Raw genomic sequence first — 17,018 nt, forward strand, 5'->3', positions numbered from 1 at the left:
CAGTCTGATCACAATCGTCTCAGTTCTCTCATTGCTCCACTGTGCCTACTCGGCCGCTCAACATCGTTTCTACCTGCGTCTTACTGAGCAACCGTTCGTGAACCTTCCATTCGACGTTGTTTTCCAAACGAGCATCTCTCTAGTTGCTTTGATCTACGGAACGTCTTTCATCGCGAACCCCTTCCAGTACATAAAGAAAGATCAGGTTAGTTGGTTCATTTTTTTAATTGTACTAAAGATAATTGACGTTTGCAAACTGAAAAAGTTCAGCATCACGACCGAACATGCGACGAAGCTCTCAACTGTCCATCATTCATCACCTTCGACAATCGTGCCAAAGCGATGTCACCAGAATTCGCAGTGATCCGCTCGTTGAAGCAGCAACAGCGTCAGAGACAATGCTCATCACAAGGAACGCACAGCGGACGTGTCTCCGAAGTGAATCACTCCTCGGAAGACTCGGATTCCCAAGAATAGTAACTACTCGCCACTTTTCTATCAAATCATCTCCATTCGCTACCGATAATCGTGATAATAATGCCAATGACAAATCCTATGAAAAGAAGAAAACATCTAGTCGTTCGCCAGACTTTAATAATATTCCGGGTGCACGGTAATAGCTTTATGTGTCTTTCATTTGTTTCATAAATTTGTTTTTATAGTGTTCCTAAATCTATGCCGAAGAGCAGTCGAGTACTCGAAATCAGTCAAACTCAAGCCAACGACGCGTTCAGAACTTGTCTCGACATGATTAAAAAGCAAGATGTCGATAGTTATCAAGCAATCCTGACAATGAACAAGAAAGCTCAACCAGAGATAGTTGCGGTTTGTTAGACTGAAATCTCACGAGATTTATCGTTATGCATGGTTTAGCTGAATGCATTGAACGTGGAGTTGGCATCGATTCGAGATAAAGTAGATACACGGAAAGGCGATACATCAGCAATGTATCGACTACAGTTTTGGAAAGATGCAATTTCTTCAATCTATGGAATCTCGCCTCTTCCAGTTCCTCGTCAACCTGTCGCTATCGCTCTCTGCTCTTTCGCGTCCAGTGCCAATCCTGATTTGCTGCTAAAACTAGTTGAAACTCGTCAATCAACCATCGGTGATCGTCAATTCTCCGATATTAATGCTGTGAGTTTACTTTAAAATATTTTCATGCTTTCAAAACATTTTCAGTTATGCGACTATGGTAAATCAACAATCGGGTCCCTCCTGTGTCTCCAAATTGATGCTCTTGCTCGTAGTTCAACACAAACCAAAGTTTTTCCAATGACATATGACGTAGCAAAAGGTCTAGGTGCCGCATACGCAATCGCCAATATTATCCGTGCAACTCATCCTCTTCTGGCTCGTGGAATCGTGCTTCTACCTGCTGATGTCATGTCTTTGAACGGTGCCACTCCGGATAGTCTTTACAAGAAAAAGAAGTTGGATGAAAGTGTGGGAATGACAAAGGATTTAGTAAACGAGGCGAAAAGATTGTTAGCTGATGCTCGACGTCAGATTGATCAGGTACCAAAGGCTGTACGACCGGCTCTTGCTGCCACTGGTGCCACAACTGACTACATCATCAAAACGGTCGAAAAAAACAAGTACGACATCTATTCTCCTCATCTACAACGTCAAAATCCACTTCTTCTCTGGTCTCTATTGGTAAAGAATCTGTGCTCAAAGTTCTAGTTGTCTTCTTTTTCTAGGTTGTCTTATCATTATTTTTCAACATTATCTCTGGCGAAATAAAAAATTTTCGAGCTTGAAAACCATTCAAAATCTGTCAGTAACATTCGTGAATAGATAAGTGAATGAGAGTATGTCAAAGAGCTGGTTGTAAAAAGGAACCGAAAAGTAGAAGGATGTACAATAAATTGGGAACACAATATAAGAATATATATGCAAAAAGATATAAGCCCGTCTAGTTCTGTATTGTGGTTGTTGTTGTTATTTTCGTCAAGTGAAAATCTTCAAAAAACGGATACACATAACAACATCGTTTTGAAGAAGAAGAATAATAAGAAGAAGCCTTTTCGTAAATCCAGAAATTAGTATAGATGGAAAAATCTGAAAAACTGGTTATTTTTCACAATCAGACACTTCCAGATTTTTCCTTCTATTTTCAGAATTGAGTTGTCTTGAAAACGGCGTTTCAAGAACCTTCGCTTTAAAAATCATTATATATATTTAAATATTATAGTCCACGAAAATCAGTTAAAAATACGGGAAAAAATTGGGTTACGGTAGTTGTCGTTGTTGGACCTTCGGCCACGGTCACCGACGTTTCTCTTCCACATGTTTTGTACCAGAAAAAATATATTGTTTTCGAATTTTTATTGAATTTAGCCAAAAATTTTCAGTTCTCAAGTTTGTATATTTTTCGCCATTTTTTTTCAGTTTTTTTTTTTCTGGAATCCTAAATCACCACATCCTTCCTCTCTCAATTCACAAATTTTCTATACTTCCTATTCGTTTCTCTGAAAAAAAGTCTCTGAAAAACGTCTTCTTCCGCTTCGAGTCAACTCCAATTTGTAGAGAAAAGATAACTTGAGTTGTTTACCATCAGGCATGCTGCAAGAAAACAAAACAACACGAAAAATAGAAGAAGAAGAAAGCAGTTTACAAATTTTGCATTTACACACTCTTTTGCTTTTTAGCTTGTTTATGTTTTATCTCAAGCCACGCCCCCTTTTTCAGAACCCATCTCTGATTCTGACGCCGCATCCCTCGATTCTGAAAACTTCGAAGGACAAGAAGCTTACTTGATCATCGTCGTCGTGTATTTGTACAGTATCTACTCTCTTCAATCCGCACGCTACTTCCTCACCTCCCATTTTGCATCCTTTCCAAACACACCTAGTCTCGCGCATGTTTTCAACCACCCGGGAGCCGCTCCTTCCACACAATTCTCCCCTCTGCCGTTTTTTTTTCACAAAAACTATTATAAACCAACTTTGAACGAGAGAACTTTGAGTGTTTATTTTAGATTTTGAAATTCAAAAATTGTTGAAAATCGCAGTTTTGATGGAATTTGATCCTTTTTTGATCCTTTGCTGAGCTCAATGGTTTTCGGAACAAAGCTGTTCAAGATCTGATGTCCGGCCTAAGATCTCATAAGCTGAATAACTTTGTTCAGAAGATTACTGTAGCTACAATAATGCATCAGAACTTAGGATCGGAAAAAGATTTGAGGACGTCAGGAAACTACTACCGTATTTTCTTTGATAGTATCCCACTTTATTTGAGCTCAATTATCTTGATTTCATCAAAAGATATCAAAACTCTATCAACTGATAAAATATTGGCAATGTTATGATGAATTATTTATCAGTTGATAAGTTCTTGATATCTTTCAAAAAATCGAGATAGATGAGTTTAAAACTGACGGTTTTGGTTGACTTCTATCAGAGGAAATACGGTAGATTGATCTGAATATTTTTGAAAATATTGAGCTGAAACTTTGATTTTTGTTAAAAAATATTTTTCTTTGTATTCCAAATATCGGCACCGACAACAGTTTTTCCCTTGCTACTTTTAGAAAAAATCCAGAAACAATCCCTCACAAAGAAGTTCACCAAACCGTCAACTTTAAGTTCATTTATCTCAATTCCTGTGAAAACTATCTTTGTCAAGTGATGAATTATTTGGCTTGATATCCCTAATGTTTTATCAGTTGCCAAATTTTTTACATCTTTCAAGAGAATCGAGATAATTGAGCTCAAAGTTTACGGTTTGGGTGGGCTTCCATTAGAGGATATACGGTAGCTTGAACTGAAACTTTTTGAGAATATTGAGTAAAAACCTTGATTTTTATTTTATTTGTATTCCGAATATAGGTTTCAAGTGTTTGCAACTTTTCAAACCGTTTCCGCTAAGATAATTTGAACCTTGTCAAGCTTGTCAAGTTTTATTGTTCTTATCTGTATAGTATGCCTGATCTAGATAATGACATTCATCTCGAGGCTTAATTTCGTTCAAGGTCTCACACTCTCCCTGATTCTCTCATTATGTCTACAGTAATCCTGTTCTCACGTCAGATCCTTTCTATCTCATTTCTCTCTCTGATTTTCTCTTTCTGTGTTCATTCTTGTACTTTTCCAATATCCCGAAATTTCACTTTTTCTTCTACTCTAGTCTTGACTCCTGATTCTGATTCTGAATGCACTTTCTCTCCGTTATCTCTTGGTTTCTTTCTCTTTTCTCTCTCGTTATTTAAGAAAGTGATAGTTGCGGACAACGTCTGTATCATTGCTTGTCAGAGACGAGGGAGACACCTCAAGAAACCAGATATAAGGAAACATGTTAGCCGGTACGTGATTCGAGATTGTTGAAAAAAAGAAAGATGGGATTATAGAGGAAGAATGATGGATTACGCAAGGCTCTATTAGAAACAGATACCAATGGATCAGTTTATAGTTTTTGTTCCTGGAAAACTTTACGGATTTCATAACTAGTCATTCAATTCACCACCAAGCTCTTGTTTAAATCCCAGTATTTGAAAGACCATGGATTCAATGAATCAAGTGTTTCATAAATCTAATAATTGAATTCTTATAGACCCCGTAGAATCTCAGAATGATGGGTTTCAAGAGCCTTAAGTATCTGAATATTGGATAGAACTAGTTCTGAAAATTTAAAATTAATATCTGAGCTTCAGATTCTTAGTTTTTGATTCTGCTGATCACGAACTGTCGAATTTCTGAATTAAATAGATTTTAAATAAATGTGACGTTAGCAGGATAAAATATCTTGAATATATTTAGATATCTCTGAAAGTTTCAGAATTCGTTCATTAGTTACAGCCGAGTTATCACCAAGATCTGTTTTTTTTCAGTATCAAATCACAAATTTTCAGATATAACGTTCATTTTTTTCGATCATAATGAATATACTGTAACTGAATGCATTATGTAAACTGTGTACCGGAATATTCCGTCTATGAAAATTGAAAGTTTTCCAGATTAATTATCCCCAGCATTGCGTAAGATGTCTAATACGGAGAGTTATTGAGTTCAACTCTAAATATCAACTTTGAGCCCTTTTTTCCGGTGGAGAAATATCATAAAATTTTCAACTGACAAAATATTTTCGATATGTAGATTACCGTTTTGTGCAATGCTATACTTGAGATTTTCTTTTACTGTAAACTGAACCAAAATCTCAGATGGAAATGTGTTGAGATCCTTTTTCAATAATTCTGAAAATTTTCAGACTTTCGATACCATTTCTCATAGCTTTCAGATCCCACGGATTTTGATTATTCTGATGATATTATAGTTGAACCCTAAAACCTTATGAACTCCTTCCTCTGAAACTTCTTTCCCACATATTCTTCATTTCAGAGAATTTCTACCAGGATTCTATATGCTGCGGATTCAATATATTGATTCCTGTCTGTTCTGTGGCAGGCCCATTTTCGAAAAGTCAAAAACGTAAACCAGCTGATCAAACCCCTGTTTTTGGTCAATTTTTTATTTCATTCCCATTGTTTCTACACAATTCCAAAAATAGAATCAGATTCATAAATTTGGGTTTCTGGTCTCAAGTAGTAAAGACCAAAGTGCAATCTTATATCTTTCAGTTGTCTATCATTTCTCAATTTTCCAGTTAACTCAAGACCTTCCCGGTTATTTCCGGTCCCCTATGCGGGCCATCCATTTTTCAAAAAATCTCCTTCTCGGCAGGATATTTTGGTCGAGTGAAACCTTCCAAACACCCACTTTTTTCTTCGTTTTCTTTGTTTCGTGAGTAGTACATACAACAGGAGCGGCCCCGAAAAAAAGAGACCCATATATACGCTTTATATAAAAGAGTAAATACGAAAACAGTCTGTTTTTTTTCTGTTTTCCTAGGTCATGAACTACTGTTGTTTTTGATCCAAAAGGGCGGCGTCTTCACGACTTTTTCTACTTCTTCTTCTTCACCGATCCGATCACAAAAAGGCGGGAAATCCCGACGGCATCATAATCACTTCTTATCAATTCTCGGGGGTGTCCACTTCATCTCAATTCCTCCATCCGTTCCCTCTGTGTAGCCGTCGGAGGTATTCCATTCTAATTCTTCCGATTCGTGTATGTGAAAGTGCGTATGTTTGTATATAAACTGTGTGGCGCGAGACACCCAAGCCGTGCGCACCGCGCAAAAGAGATCCAATTGAGGACACTCTTTCCCCTCGGAGCCACAAATAGAAAATCGAGGTGGCTCCTCCCATTTCCATTACTACTCTGATTATGTCATTTGATTCTTCGAAACTTTTGTTTCAAGTTTGCTCTAGCTTTTCCTATGGTTTTCTTTCTACAGTAACTATTTGTTCGATTACTGGTTACTCCTTGTTCTTTTTTAATTCACTTCTGAATATCTTCCTTCTTACCTGAACCTTCTTGAAGTTCCTCATTTTCCTAAAATCCGAAACTTTTGGTTTACGATAAAAATTAGTATTTTTTCTCTATAGTGGGAGTCTTTCCTAAAATATCCCACACTTCGCAACACTAAAAATAGCCGAGTATTGTTGACCCAAATTGAGTTGCACACCATGGACTCTCTGGTATAGTGAGATCAGTCCACAACAGTTTTTTTTCCTATGGGTTTTTTATTTTAGAATTGAACGGATTTGGAAACTACAGGAAAACAATAAGGGACTGGAGTTTCGGATTTCAATAATGAGGCTGATTCTGGAAGTTTCTATTGTTTCAGATTTCATGCTTCTCATTTTTTTTTTTTTCAAAAGTTTGCTAACTGATAAATCATTTATCCTAATATCAACAATATTTCATCAGTTGACCAATTTTTAGCATCTCTCACAGGAATCGAGATAAATTTGCTCAAAGTTGAAAGTTAACGGTGGCGTTGTATTAGAGTGTTTACGGTATTTCGATTCTTTATCTTCATACATCCAGTCTTACTATGACTCATTTAACTATTATTTATTGAATTAGTACAATCTTCTACAGTTCTACTCCTTCTTTTCCCCCACCAATTTCTCCCAACTCTCTCACTCCCAGCGGCTCGATCCGCTCCGCCCGTCGTCCGCCCGCCTCGTCCGAATATCCGACTCACTTACACAAACAAACAAACAAAGTCTTGTGCGAAAAGCACACTATACCGGCCATACAACACAGTCTCACTCTCCTTCTCTAAAGAGGGTCCTATTGATTCCACACTATTTTTCTCTCAAAACTTTCAAACGGTCACTCTCTTCTTCTTCTTCTAAAGTTTTATTCACGATTCTACAATGTGTCATCATCCAGTGGGTCTACCAGTTCTTCCCTTTTTTTGGGAATGTTTGTGTCCTTAAAGTGCAAAAGAACACACGATTTTTTGAGAGTGACCGTAACCTGTATACCGTATTTCCTCTAATAGAAGCCCACCTCTATTTGAAGCCCACCTCTATTTGAAGCCCACCTCCAATAGAAGACCACCCTCTGACGTGCTTAAAAACATAGAAGCGCATCCTATAACAAAAGTACGGGCAGTTCAGTTAGTGCAGTTTGAACATTTCAGTTCGTCTATTCGGTTATTGTATATATTTTCTCTCAATTTCAAAAAATTCTGACAATTTCAGTTTTTGGTAATCTCCTAAAAAGGAGGTTGAAAAATAGAACCCCATGGGCTTCAAAATTAGAGGAAATACGGTAATTCATTTCATAACACATTTCGGGTATATTTGGAGTCAGAAACTGGCGTCACCTGTAGTTAGAATGACGTGTCAAGACTACTGTGGTCGAGAAGATATCAGGTAAACCTGAATTCTCAGATTTTTGATTTTTCAAAACCTTGGACTAGTCTAGATTATGATATATCGGAGTTTGTCTTTTTGGATAAATTTTCAAATAATTTCCCTGAAATTTCCAGTCCAGCTCTTATTGTTCATTTCTGGCCAAATCCTGTATTTCCTCTATTAGAAGCCCGCCTATACCGTCAACTTTGGACTCAATTATCTCGATTTCTGTAGATCACATCATCACAAGATATCAATAATTTGCCAATTGATGAAACCTTGGTAGTAATGTGATAAACAATTTATTAGTTGACACATTTTTGGTAACTTTCACAGGAATCGAGATAATCGGGCTCAAAATGGACGGTTTGAGTGGCATTCTATTAGAGGAACTACGGTAGATATCTCTTACACAAATTCGAACCTGTTCAACTTGAAATAATAAAACTCTTTCATCTCAAAAAGTAATTTTGATTTTTGAGTCAGATTCCAAAAAAGACACTTTAGTCAACCTTAAAAATTTTTCGAAATATCTTCGATCCTCCGACGTAGGCTACATTGCTCATCTTTGTTCTCCAAAAACTACCTAAACTACAAACAATCCACTTCTCTGAACTAATCTTGATTCAACCTTGACGAGATTTCTTGAACCCATTAATTAATTATCATACCCAAATTAGACACCCATCCATTTTTGTCTATTAATCTCTCTGCAAAACTTTCTCGTTGCCCCTCACGTTCACCTTGAGAACTCGTAACATACAAATCGAAACTGTAGTACTTTGCCTTTTCTCGTCGTCCTCTCCTCCTCCTCATTCTTTTCATTTTTCGTTATTGTCTGGCATGATTGAAGCTGGTTGTAATCACTCAATTACACTTGTTTCTCCTCCCCTTTCCTCTTCAAATTTTCTCGTTGCATTGTTGTCTCCTTTTTGACCCTCATTACATCTTTTTTATCATTTCTTGCAGATGGACGAACTGATCACTCTAGAAGGAGCTTCTCAATCTGAACAAATTATTGGATCCCATGATTTCTGTAATTTCTCGAATATCACCCATCATGAACATGATGAGCAATCTATTCGTATTGTCTGGTGGAGCAATGTTGCAGTTTTACCAATTATCGCTTTGATTGGTCTTGCCTGCAATCTCTTGAACATGGCAGTTCTAACTTCCAACAAAACCGCCCGTCGGATCCCATCCTGGAATCTTCTAATAGCTCTTGCAATCTGTGATAGTCTTTTCTTAATATTCGCTACTCTTGATGTTACTCCACTTTCTATTCCATCTCTGGCATTCTCCACATCATTCAATCATTTCTATTCGAGAGTTGTTCTTTATATCCGAACACTGGCATCAACATTTTACAAAAGTTCAGTGTTGTAAGTTTTTCAAAGTTTTCATCAATAGAATTTTTCAAATGTTCAGAATCGTCGTGGCCTTCAATGTGGAGCGATACCTGTGTGTCGTGTGTCCTCTGAATTCTCATCGATGGTGTACTTCAAGAAACTCGAAGAATGCGATTGCCACCGCGTAAGTGTTTATATTATTCTATTTATAGTTAAGGAACACGAATTGGGTCAACAGAGAAAATGTGTGTTCATTTTAGAATTTCTTAGATAAATCACTATTGTCCAGCACGGAAGTATTGAATTCCAATAAATACATGTTGTCATTACTTTTACAGTCTACATGGTGGCGCATAGCTAAATAGACTTAAGTTTGTACTAGCATAAAATTTGAGTAAAGCGTTGTACTGGGCTCAAATTTATAGTGCAAAAATTTGAATAATTCATCAGTAAACTTATCAAGTTTCAAATTGTTTGATAAGCTCTGAGCTGAGTTATCGCTTGGCAAAGTTTTTTCGTCTCATGAAATTCACAATGCAAGAAACATTTCGTCTTTGGACAGTCATAACAATGCCTAGACTTGAGAAACTGCTTTGAAAGTTCGGTAGCTTTGAATTGTGTACAAAAGTATATTTCTACCAATTTTCGTGCTTCCAAGATAATTATGTCTAAAGATGTAACCGTTTTTATCAGTCAGCGTAATTCTGCGCTACCCTGTAACTTCTAAAAAGTCTGAAACTATGTTGCATAGAAGTTCTAGATTCTAGCTCTGTGTGTAGTTTCAGCTCCCCAACATATTCCAATTTTCAGAATCTTCGTTTCGTTTTTATGTTCGATTCAATGGCCGCTGGCTTACAACACAATTCGGTGTTTCGAGAGCAATTCGAACGAGTATTACTACGTGATTCTTATGTCGACCAATCGCGCTCTTCAGGTATTTACTCGTTTTTTTGTTTCTTTGACTCATTTTTCTCAAATTTTGACTGTTTCGTCTTTTTGAATGGCATCAAAAAGAAACCCGATACTTTTTCATTGTTGTAATTAGGAAGATGAATTGAGAGCAATCGGACGGGAAGGACACAGTATACTTACTGTTTGGGGGAAATAGGAGGAGGAATGAGAAAACGGGGTATTTATAAATAGATTTAGGGAATGATGAAAATGGATCAGCACACACATAAAATGGTTTTTGAAGTAAACAGAACATCGTTTTGACAGTAGAAGTGATGATGATGACTAATTGTTTGTTTCTGATGGTTAAAATGAGAAAGATTTTGAGCTTTATAAATAAAAGATAAGATTTAAATTTTAAAGAATTTAGGGGTCCACCAAACTGACTTTCAAAATCGAAATTCTAACAAATTCCTTGTTGCAGATTTACTACCGTACCATGGACTACGTCTCCTTGTTTGCGTTTAACGTTCTTCCAATCATTGCCCTCCTCTACATGAACTCCAGAATCATTTTCACTCTCCGTCGTGTCGTGGATGAAGATTCTCGAAGAGATGAAGAAACGAAACTTTCCGATGGGCTCATTCAAAACGAGACCCATAATAACCGCACCATGAGAGCCAATGCAATGCTCTTCGCTGTAGTCTTCATGCTCTTTTTCTGTGTTGGACCACAAGCACCAGCACGTCTTCTATTTGATATCTATGGACAATATCATCCAACAGCTATCCTCTACGTATGCTTGAGTCAACAACTTGTCTTTTTGAATGCTTCACTCAATTTCTGTCTGTATTGCGTGGTTTCCAAGAGGTATCGAACTCTGATGAAGCAGACTTTGAAGAAGTTCCTGCATACGCTTGAAGGTAAATTCTTGTTATTTTGAAGATTTTATTTCCACAAATATTATGTTTTCAGGCGTGGATCGTCCATTCCAAATCAGTCTGAAACAAACAAAAAGCAGTTCGGCTCATGTGACCTCTCTTGAGGATCCACAAGCAAATCTTATTCAAAATGTCTAAATTTCCAATTTTCTCCTACTATCACGGGTTTTATTTTCTGCCAGTTCCATTCCTAGTCAGTAATTTTGTACTTGTTTCCTCTCTAGGTTTTCATGCTTTATATGTTCATGTCAAAACGGGTTAAATGAACCAATTTGTCTCTTTTCCTCTCCGCATGTATAAATTAGAAAATTATGATCGTCAGAGAAAATGAAATATTATTACTTTTTTTGGTGTTTGGTTGACTGCCAAAGTGACGTCTTCGGTTTCAGAAGATTAGCTTAATTGTAAGTAATGATCACATTTGAAAATGATGGTGATGATCAAATTTAAAAATCAAGCTGTCTGGAATTGACCAAGTTCAGATAATTAGACCGAATACGGGTCGTAGGTTAGTCAGATTTTGGATAAGACCGCTACTGAAGCCGACCAAACCCCGACAAACATGTGATAAGGTTCCGACCTAGTAGCATTCCAACTTTGAACTTCTGACCAAAATCTGACCATGACCCGCTATACAGCTGTTTTCGGGCAAGCTTTGACCCGAACCTGCCCAATTTCGGTCCAAAGGCTGAAATTTCGGAATTTTCGATTATTCACTTGGAGGATGATGAAAAAGAATATCCATGATCGTAAGGAAGCATAGAACTTCAGATTCACTAGACAATGAGGTTCTTCAAATTTAAAAATTTTTTTAAAGTATTCAAATATTCACTTTGTCCCAACTTTCATTATCTTTGAATTTTCATAATTACTATCTAGTTGTTTTTTTTTCAGAAATTCATAGCAAAGACCAATTCTACAGCTTCCAAAAAAAATCACAGTTTCTTGAAATCGTTTCAAAACTTGTGACACTTTGTCACTCGATCTACATAGGCGTCGCTTTCGTTTAATAAATGTTCTAGATCATAGAATATATATGCGCCCTCCCTCTTCTCAACGCCTTCTGAAATCTCGTGCTCACTCCGTCTCCTGGGGATCCATCGATGCGTGTCTAATGTTACATATCACAACGTCCTTATCTTCACTTTTCTGCTCATTTGAGTTATGAATACTTCTTGCTCAACTGTTTTCACTTATTGGGACTCTTGGCAGTTCCAAGCAACGTTTTCACATCTTCTGATTTTGATTACTCTCCCGATCAATTTATTCGGAGGTTACTGTATTATTAAAAAGACTCCGAGGAACAGAAAAAGTGCGAGATGGTATTTATTGCATTTGCATGCTTGGTAAGAGTGTGATAAATTTCTTTCTTTTTTGAGTGATAAATTAGTTCTTGGCTCAAATTTTCTTAGATATTTTCTACTTTTCAGGACAATTATTTCTGACGTTCTCATCGGTGGACTTGTCTGTCCGTATATGTTTTTCCCGGTGCTCGTCGGAATTTCCGTCGGAGTATTCAGTTGGATTTCCGTTCCCGTGTGGATTCAGGTGTTTTGTGCACAAGTTGGATTAGGCGGTCAGTTTTTTTTGTTTTGAGAAGAGGAACAATAAACAAATAGTGTGGAAAACACTTGTTGTGTGTTACGAATCAGTCCTTTTTTGAGGAAATTCGTAATGTAAACATTTTTGGGAAATTTGAATTCTGAATTTATTAGGTTGGCAGGAAAGTAACTGTCCATTTTTTATTAGTAAATAACACAAACACAAGAATAATCCAGAATTAGCAATATGCACCGTCGTGATCCACAACATGTTGGCAATGTTCAGGTAACTCGTGGGTACCATCCCTCCAAAAGACAGCTAGTGGCAAGTCAAAATATCCCTCCAGTCCATTTTTTCAGGCATCAATTGTGTTAAAGTCCTTAAGCTCCAGATGACGTCGTATACTTCTGAATAACCAATGATCTGATAGAGCTGAATCAGGTCTTTAACGGGGGTAAAGGAGAACCGTCCAGCCAAAGCGGCTCAGGTACGGCGTGACTTTCCGTGAACATGAGGTTTTTTTCATTTTTTACCTGCAATCAAGTCAGACCTGAGCAGCTTCAGCGGGACAGTTCTCCCTCACCTACTTATAGTCCCGACTGAGCTCTATCAGATTATTGAATATTCGGAGAGATACAACCTCATCTAGAGAATACGAAAATTTGCACCATTTATGTGAAAAACAGGAAAAAATGAATACTTTGATTCGCGGCTAGCTGGCTTTTGAAGGTATTGTATCCACAAGTTATCAGAACATTGCCAACATGTCGTGGACCACGACGGTGCATACTGCTAATCTTGGATTAATCCTGCTTTTGAATTATTCACAAATAAAACAAGGGACAGTTACTTTCCTGCCAACCTAATATGACAGAACTATGTAACATAAACACAGATTGAAGATCTTAGAAACGTTCCGCTGAATGCACATTCAAGTTTTGCCCTTTGAGAACGCCGTTCAACCATTTTCGACATTAATTATTTGCATGAAAGATTTTATATGTACTCAAACTTCACAAAAATACAAATCGAAATCTTCCTAATTTCTGGTACAAAAAACAGGGATGTGGAAGAGCAACGCTGGTAGCTGTGGCCACAGTTCCAAAAACCCAAACTACCGTAACCTAAAAGTATTTTTGTTTTCCGGATTGTCTCTATTTTCGTGCGTTTTCGAGTCGTAAAAAATTATTGTAGTGAAAAAATGACTGAAAACGCATGAAAAACGAGATAATAAATTTGGAAAATGAAAATATACTTGGGTGGTAGTGGTCCTTGTGGGATCTTCGGCCACGGCCATCATCGTTTTTCTTTCACAGATCCGATTTATTTGCACCAAAATAATAATTAGAATTCCAAAATTTTTGAAAAACTCTAGTTAACCGGAATTGAATTCGTCTTCGAATTTTATTTTCGAAAACGCATAAGTTAAACAACGTCATCTGTGTTTCAGCTAAATTTAGCCGAATAACAAAATGAAAATCAGGTAGGCGTAATCAAAATGTTCTCGGAAACTAAAATCAGAACGAATTTTGCTGAAACTTGATGATACTTTGATGCTGTTTTATGAAATGTTGGGTTCTATGCTATTCATTATCTGCAGAATATGTATTTTTGAAAAGCAAAATCTGAAAAATGTGCACTTGACCGAGTGATTTTGATAGCTTAACCGGGAGAGAGTAGCCTATACATAAACATGATACGCTTTTGTCTGTTGATAAATTTTTAAAAATTTATGAAGTAGGAAAGAATCCTGGTTATGGAAAAAAAGCTTTATTTGGGATTACTGTAGATTTTAGATTGTTAGAACTGTTTTAATTTTGGATATCACTGGAAATCTTTGGAATAAAATAAAGTCTGAAATAAGAGAAAGGTTTGCTAGTTATCGGATATGTCCGAGATGACTTTTTCGAAAAAAGAAATCCGAAAAAAAAGTTATCGGAACCCGGAATTCGGACGCCTCTAGTGCGCAGAAAAATTCGCAAAAACACATATGGCTCTATATTTTTGAATCTTGCTATTCCCAAGTAAGGCGGGTTGCCGAAAAGCGTACAAACGGCAGCTGAAGATCTAATGGGTTATTCAGGTGAGGCAAAAACCTAACAAATAACAAAAAAAGTAGCGAAAATTCGGAGAATGAACCGATCTGGCTGAAACTTTGAGGAAAGCCTGAGAAAACTATAGTTGCCAAAAATTTGGGACAAACTTTTATCATAAAAATAGTTTTTTTTTCATTATGGTCTGATTAATAAGGATTGCCTTTCATACTTTTTTGTCATATCTGTTCATCATTTGCTTAAATAGTCAATTTTTAGAGATGCAGCCGCCGTTTGTACGTACGCTTTTCGGCAACCCGTTTTACCTGTGATGAAAAAGAGCATTCAGGAATATACGGAATCCAGCTACCGGACATCTCCGTAAATTACCGAATAAAACTTTCAGGACTCGCCACAGCCATAGTGATGCTATTCGAAAATCGTCACAACACTTTGGTCCGTGGCAGATTCAAAATCGAAGCCGAATGGATTCGATACACATTTTATGCCATCAACGGAATCTATGCTCTCTTATTCCTTCTGCCCGTCTATTTCCAAATTCCAGATCCAGAATGGGCGAAGCCTATTCTTTTAAAAGTAGTCTGTGAACTTTCTGGATTTTTTTCAATATTTCGAAATCCTTTTCAGATTCTTCCATGTCCTCATCCATCGTACTTTCAAAACAACGTATTCGTTTTCTCCATGGAAATCTCGGCTGTTACTGGAACTGCTGGAATCTTTTTGCTTTTCTTTTTGGCAGAAGTTTTCATTCTTTGCATACACTCGAGCTATTTTTTGCTCAGTTTGAAAACTCATATGTCACCAGCGACACAAAAATTACAGATAAAGTTTTTTGTGGATATGATTTTTCAAGTGAGAATTGGTTTTGATATCTCTTTACAGTAATCCTTTTTTCAGGTATCCATTCCTGTTGCTGTAATAGTTCTTCCAATGACCTACTGCTTCTATTCAATAGTCTGGCAATATTATAATCAAAGTGGGTGGTTTATTCAGAGACAAATTCATAATTTAAACATTTCAGTGTTAAACAACATAGCCATCATATGTATCTCTCTCCATGGAATGGGCTCAACCATCACATTGATTTGGCTCAATCCCAGTTATCGTCAATTCACAATTTCGGTCATCACTTGCTTCAGATATGACCCAAGCTTTCGAAGAAGTTCCGTCATGACCGTGTCCCCTGCCACGATAACTCAGCAGCATTCTAAAAAAATTTGAATAAAGAATTTACTTTTTCTCTCTCGACAATTTCGAACTAGCGCCGTCCAATCTCATCACTAGAACTCGGTATTCAAAATTCTTGAATTCCGAACCTCAGTAACAATTCCAGAAAAATGACTCTATCTGTGATAGTCCGTGAAAATTCGAAATCCCAATACCGAATTGTGCTCAGAAACACCTCGATCTACGACGTGGCGGTGAAGATAGTGAATCCGAACGAAAGTCCAAAACTGGATCGTTTGGAATGTCTCGTTTTATCTAACAAGTACACTGATATCACTGTTCTCGAGACACCGTCCAAAGCGGTCTTATGTGGCAACAAGCAGAAGCCGGTTTCAATTTACTGTCGCGCCATCTATCCGTTCAATCGCAAGAACATCCGTCATTGGATTGAGGGACACGTGACTGATAAGCCTCAACATCTTGTCCAGACACTCAACTTTGTCGTCGATGACGCAGAATTCTCGGCAAAAACGGTTATTTGGGAACGGGGGGGGACCAAAAGTTAACGCAGTCAGCAGGATTCGAACCTACGCGGGCAGAGCCCAATTGATTTCTAGTCAATCTCCTTAACCACTCGGACATGACTGCACGAGAGAACAACTTTCTCTTTGACATTTTTATTTCTGCGCTCTCTTCTTCTTTTACATTCTCTTTGCAGATTGTTGTCGACCTGCCAGGCAAGTCGACCATGGTTGAGTCAACTGGATATGCACTGAAGATGAATAACAGTAAAAAAGTGCTCCGTGCATTTTTGGAAAACGGTGGGTTCAATTCAGAAGTAGTCAAAAATGCATCTGAAAATTCCAGATACAACTTCTGCTTGCCAATTTGAATCAAAGTCTGTTCTGAAATGTCTTCTCAAAGTGGCCAAACCTGACACTTTGAAATCATCTAAAACTCAAAAACCTGAGAAAGCTCCAATTGAGAAAAACAACGAGTTAGTTTCTAGTATTTACTTTCTTCATTTATTTTATTTTTCAGAGACGCCTGCTTCGTTGTTCCGCTGTTCAAAGCTCTCTGTAATCCGAAAACCAAAGTGGAAACCATGGCTCACTAATTAAGAACTATTCATTTTACTGCTAAACAAATAAAGTTGTAGTATTTATCACTATATGAAAAATTACATTGAATGAATGGTAAAACTGACGAGGGGAGAGAAGTGCCTGGAGTGTCAGATTCAGCTCACTTCTTTCAACTTGAGCAGAATAGGAACAGTTTTCTTCTGATTTTTTTTTTTGAAAAATTGGATCAGCTCAAAAACCATAGCTTTTTACAGACTAATAGTAAATCAACTCTTCAA

General features: G+C 37.2%; 4 protein-coding genes and 1 non-coding gene across 5 annotated transcripts; 4 read left to right on the plus strand and 1 right to left on the minus strand.

Moving 5' to 3' along the window:
- Window positions 1-4: 4 nt before the first annotated feature.
- On the plus strand, window positions 5-1,686 carry CBG02872 (the record flags this gene model as incomplete). The annotated part of the gene is made up of 5 exons (XM_002631052.1): window positions 5-209; window positions 271-613; window positions 663-825; window positions 874-1,137; window positions 1,183-1,686. Coding segments are annotated over 5 exons (1,479 nt in total), but the record flags the coding sequence as incomplete, so codon positions are not given.
- A 6,997-nt stretch (window positions 1,687-8,683) lies between these two features.
- Window positions 8,684-11,033, plus strand: CBG02871 (the record flags this gene model as incomplete). The annotated part of the gene is made up of 5 exons (XM_002631051.1): window positions 8,684-9,096; window positions 9,143-9,247; window positions 9,874-9,997; window positions 10,439-10,877; window positions 10,930-11,033. 5 exons carry the CDS (start codon window positions 8,684-8,686, stop codon window positions 11,031-11,033), a joined length of 1,185 nt encoding a protein of 394 aa, XP_002631097.1.
- A 1,026-nt stretch (window positions 11,034-12,059) lies between these two features.
- Cbr-srh-44 lies at window positions 12,060-15,712 on the plus strand (the record flags this gene model as incomplete). The annotated part of the gene is made up of 5 exons (XM_045242376.1): window positions 12,060-12,241; window positions 12,326-12,471; window positions 14,877-15,343; window positions 15,389-15,467; window positions 15,513-15,712. The coding sequence occupies 5 exons, from the start codon at window positions 12,060-12,062 to the stop codon at window positions 15,710-15,712; spliced, it is 1,074 nt and encodes a 357-aa protein (XP_045092182.1).
- A 116-nt stretch (window positions 15,713-15,828) lies between these two features.
- Window positions 15,829-16,775, plus strand: CBG02869 (the record flags this gene model as incomplete). Its single annotated transcript, XM_045242377.1, has 4 exons — window positions 15,829-16,191; window positions 16,377-16,479; window positions 16,526-16,655; window positions 16,700-16,775. The coding sequence occupies 4 exons, from the start codon at window positions 15,829-15,831 to the stop codon at window positions 16,773-16,775; spliced, it is 672 nt and encodes a 223-aa protein (XP_045092183.1).
- Window positions 16,225-16,306, minus strand: CBG28285. The gene has a single exon. It is a non-coding gene (tRNA).
- Window positions 16,776-17,018: the final 243 nt, after the last annotated feature.

Source organism: Caenorhabditis briggsae, assembly GCF_000004555.2.
Source record: "Caenorhabditis briggsae complete genome, chrII, whole genome shotgun sequence".
In the NCBI taxonomy this organism is placed as follows: Eukaryota; Metazoa; Nematoda; class Chromadorea; order Rhabditida; family Rhabditidae; genus Caenorhabditis; species Caenorhabditis briggsae.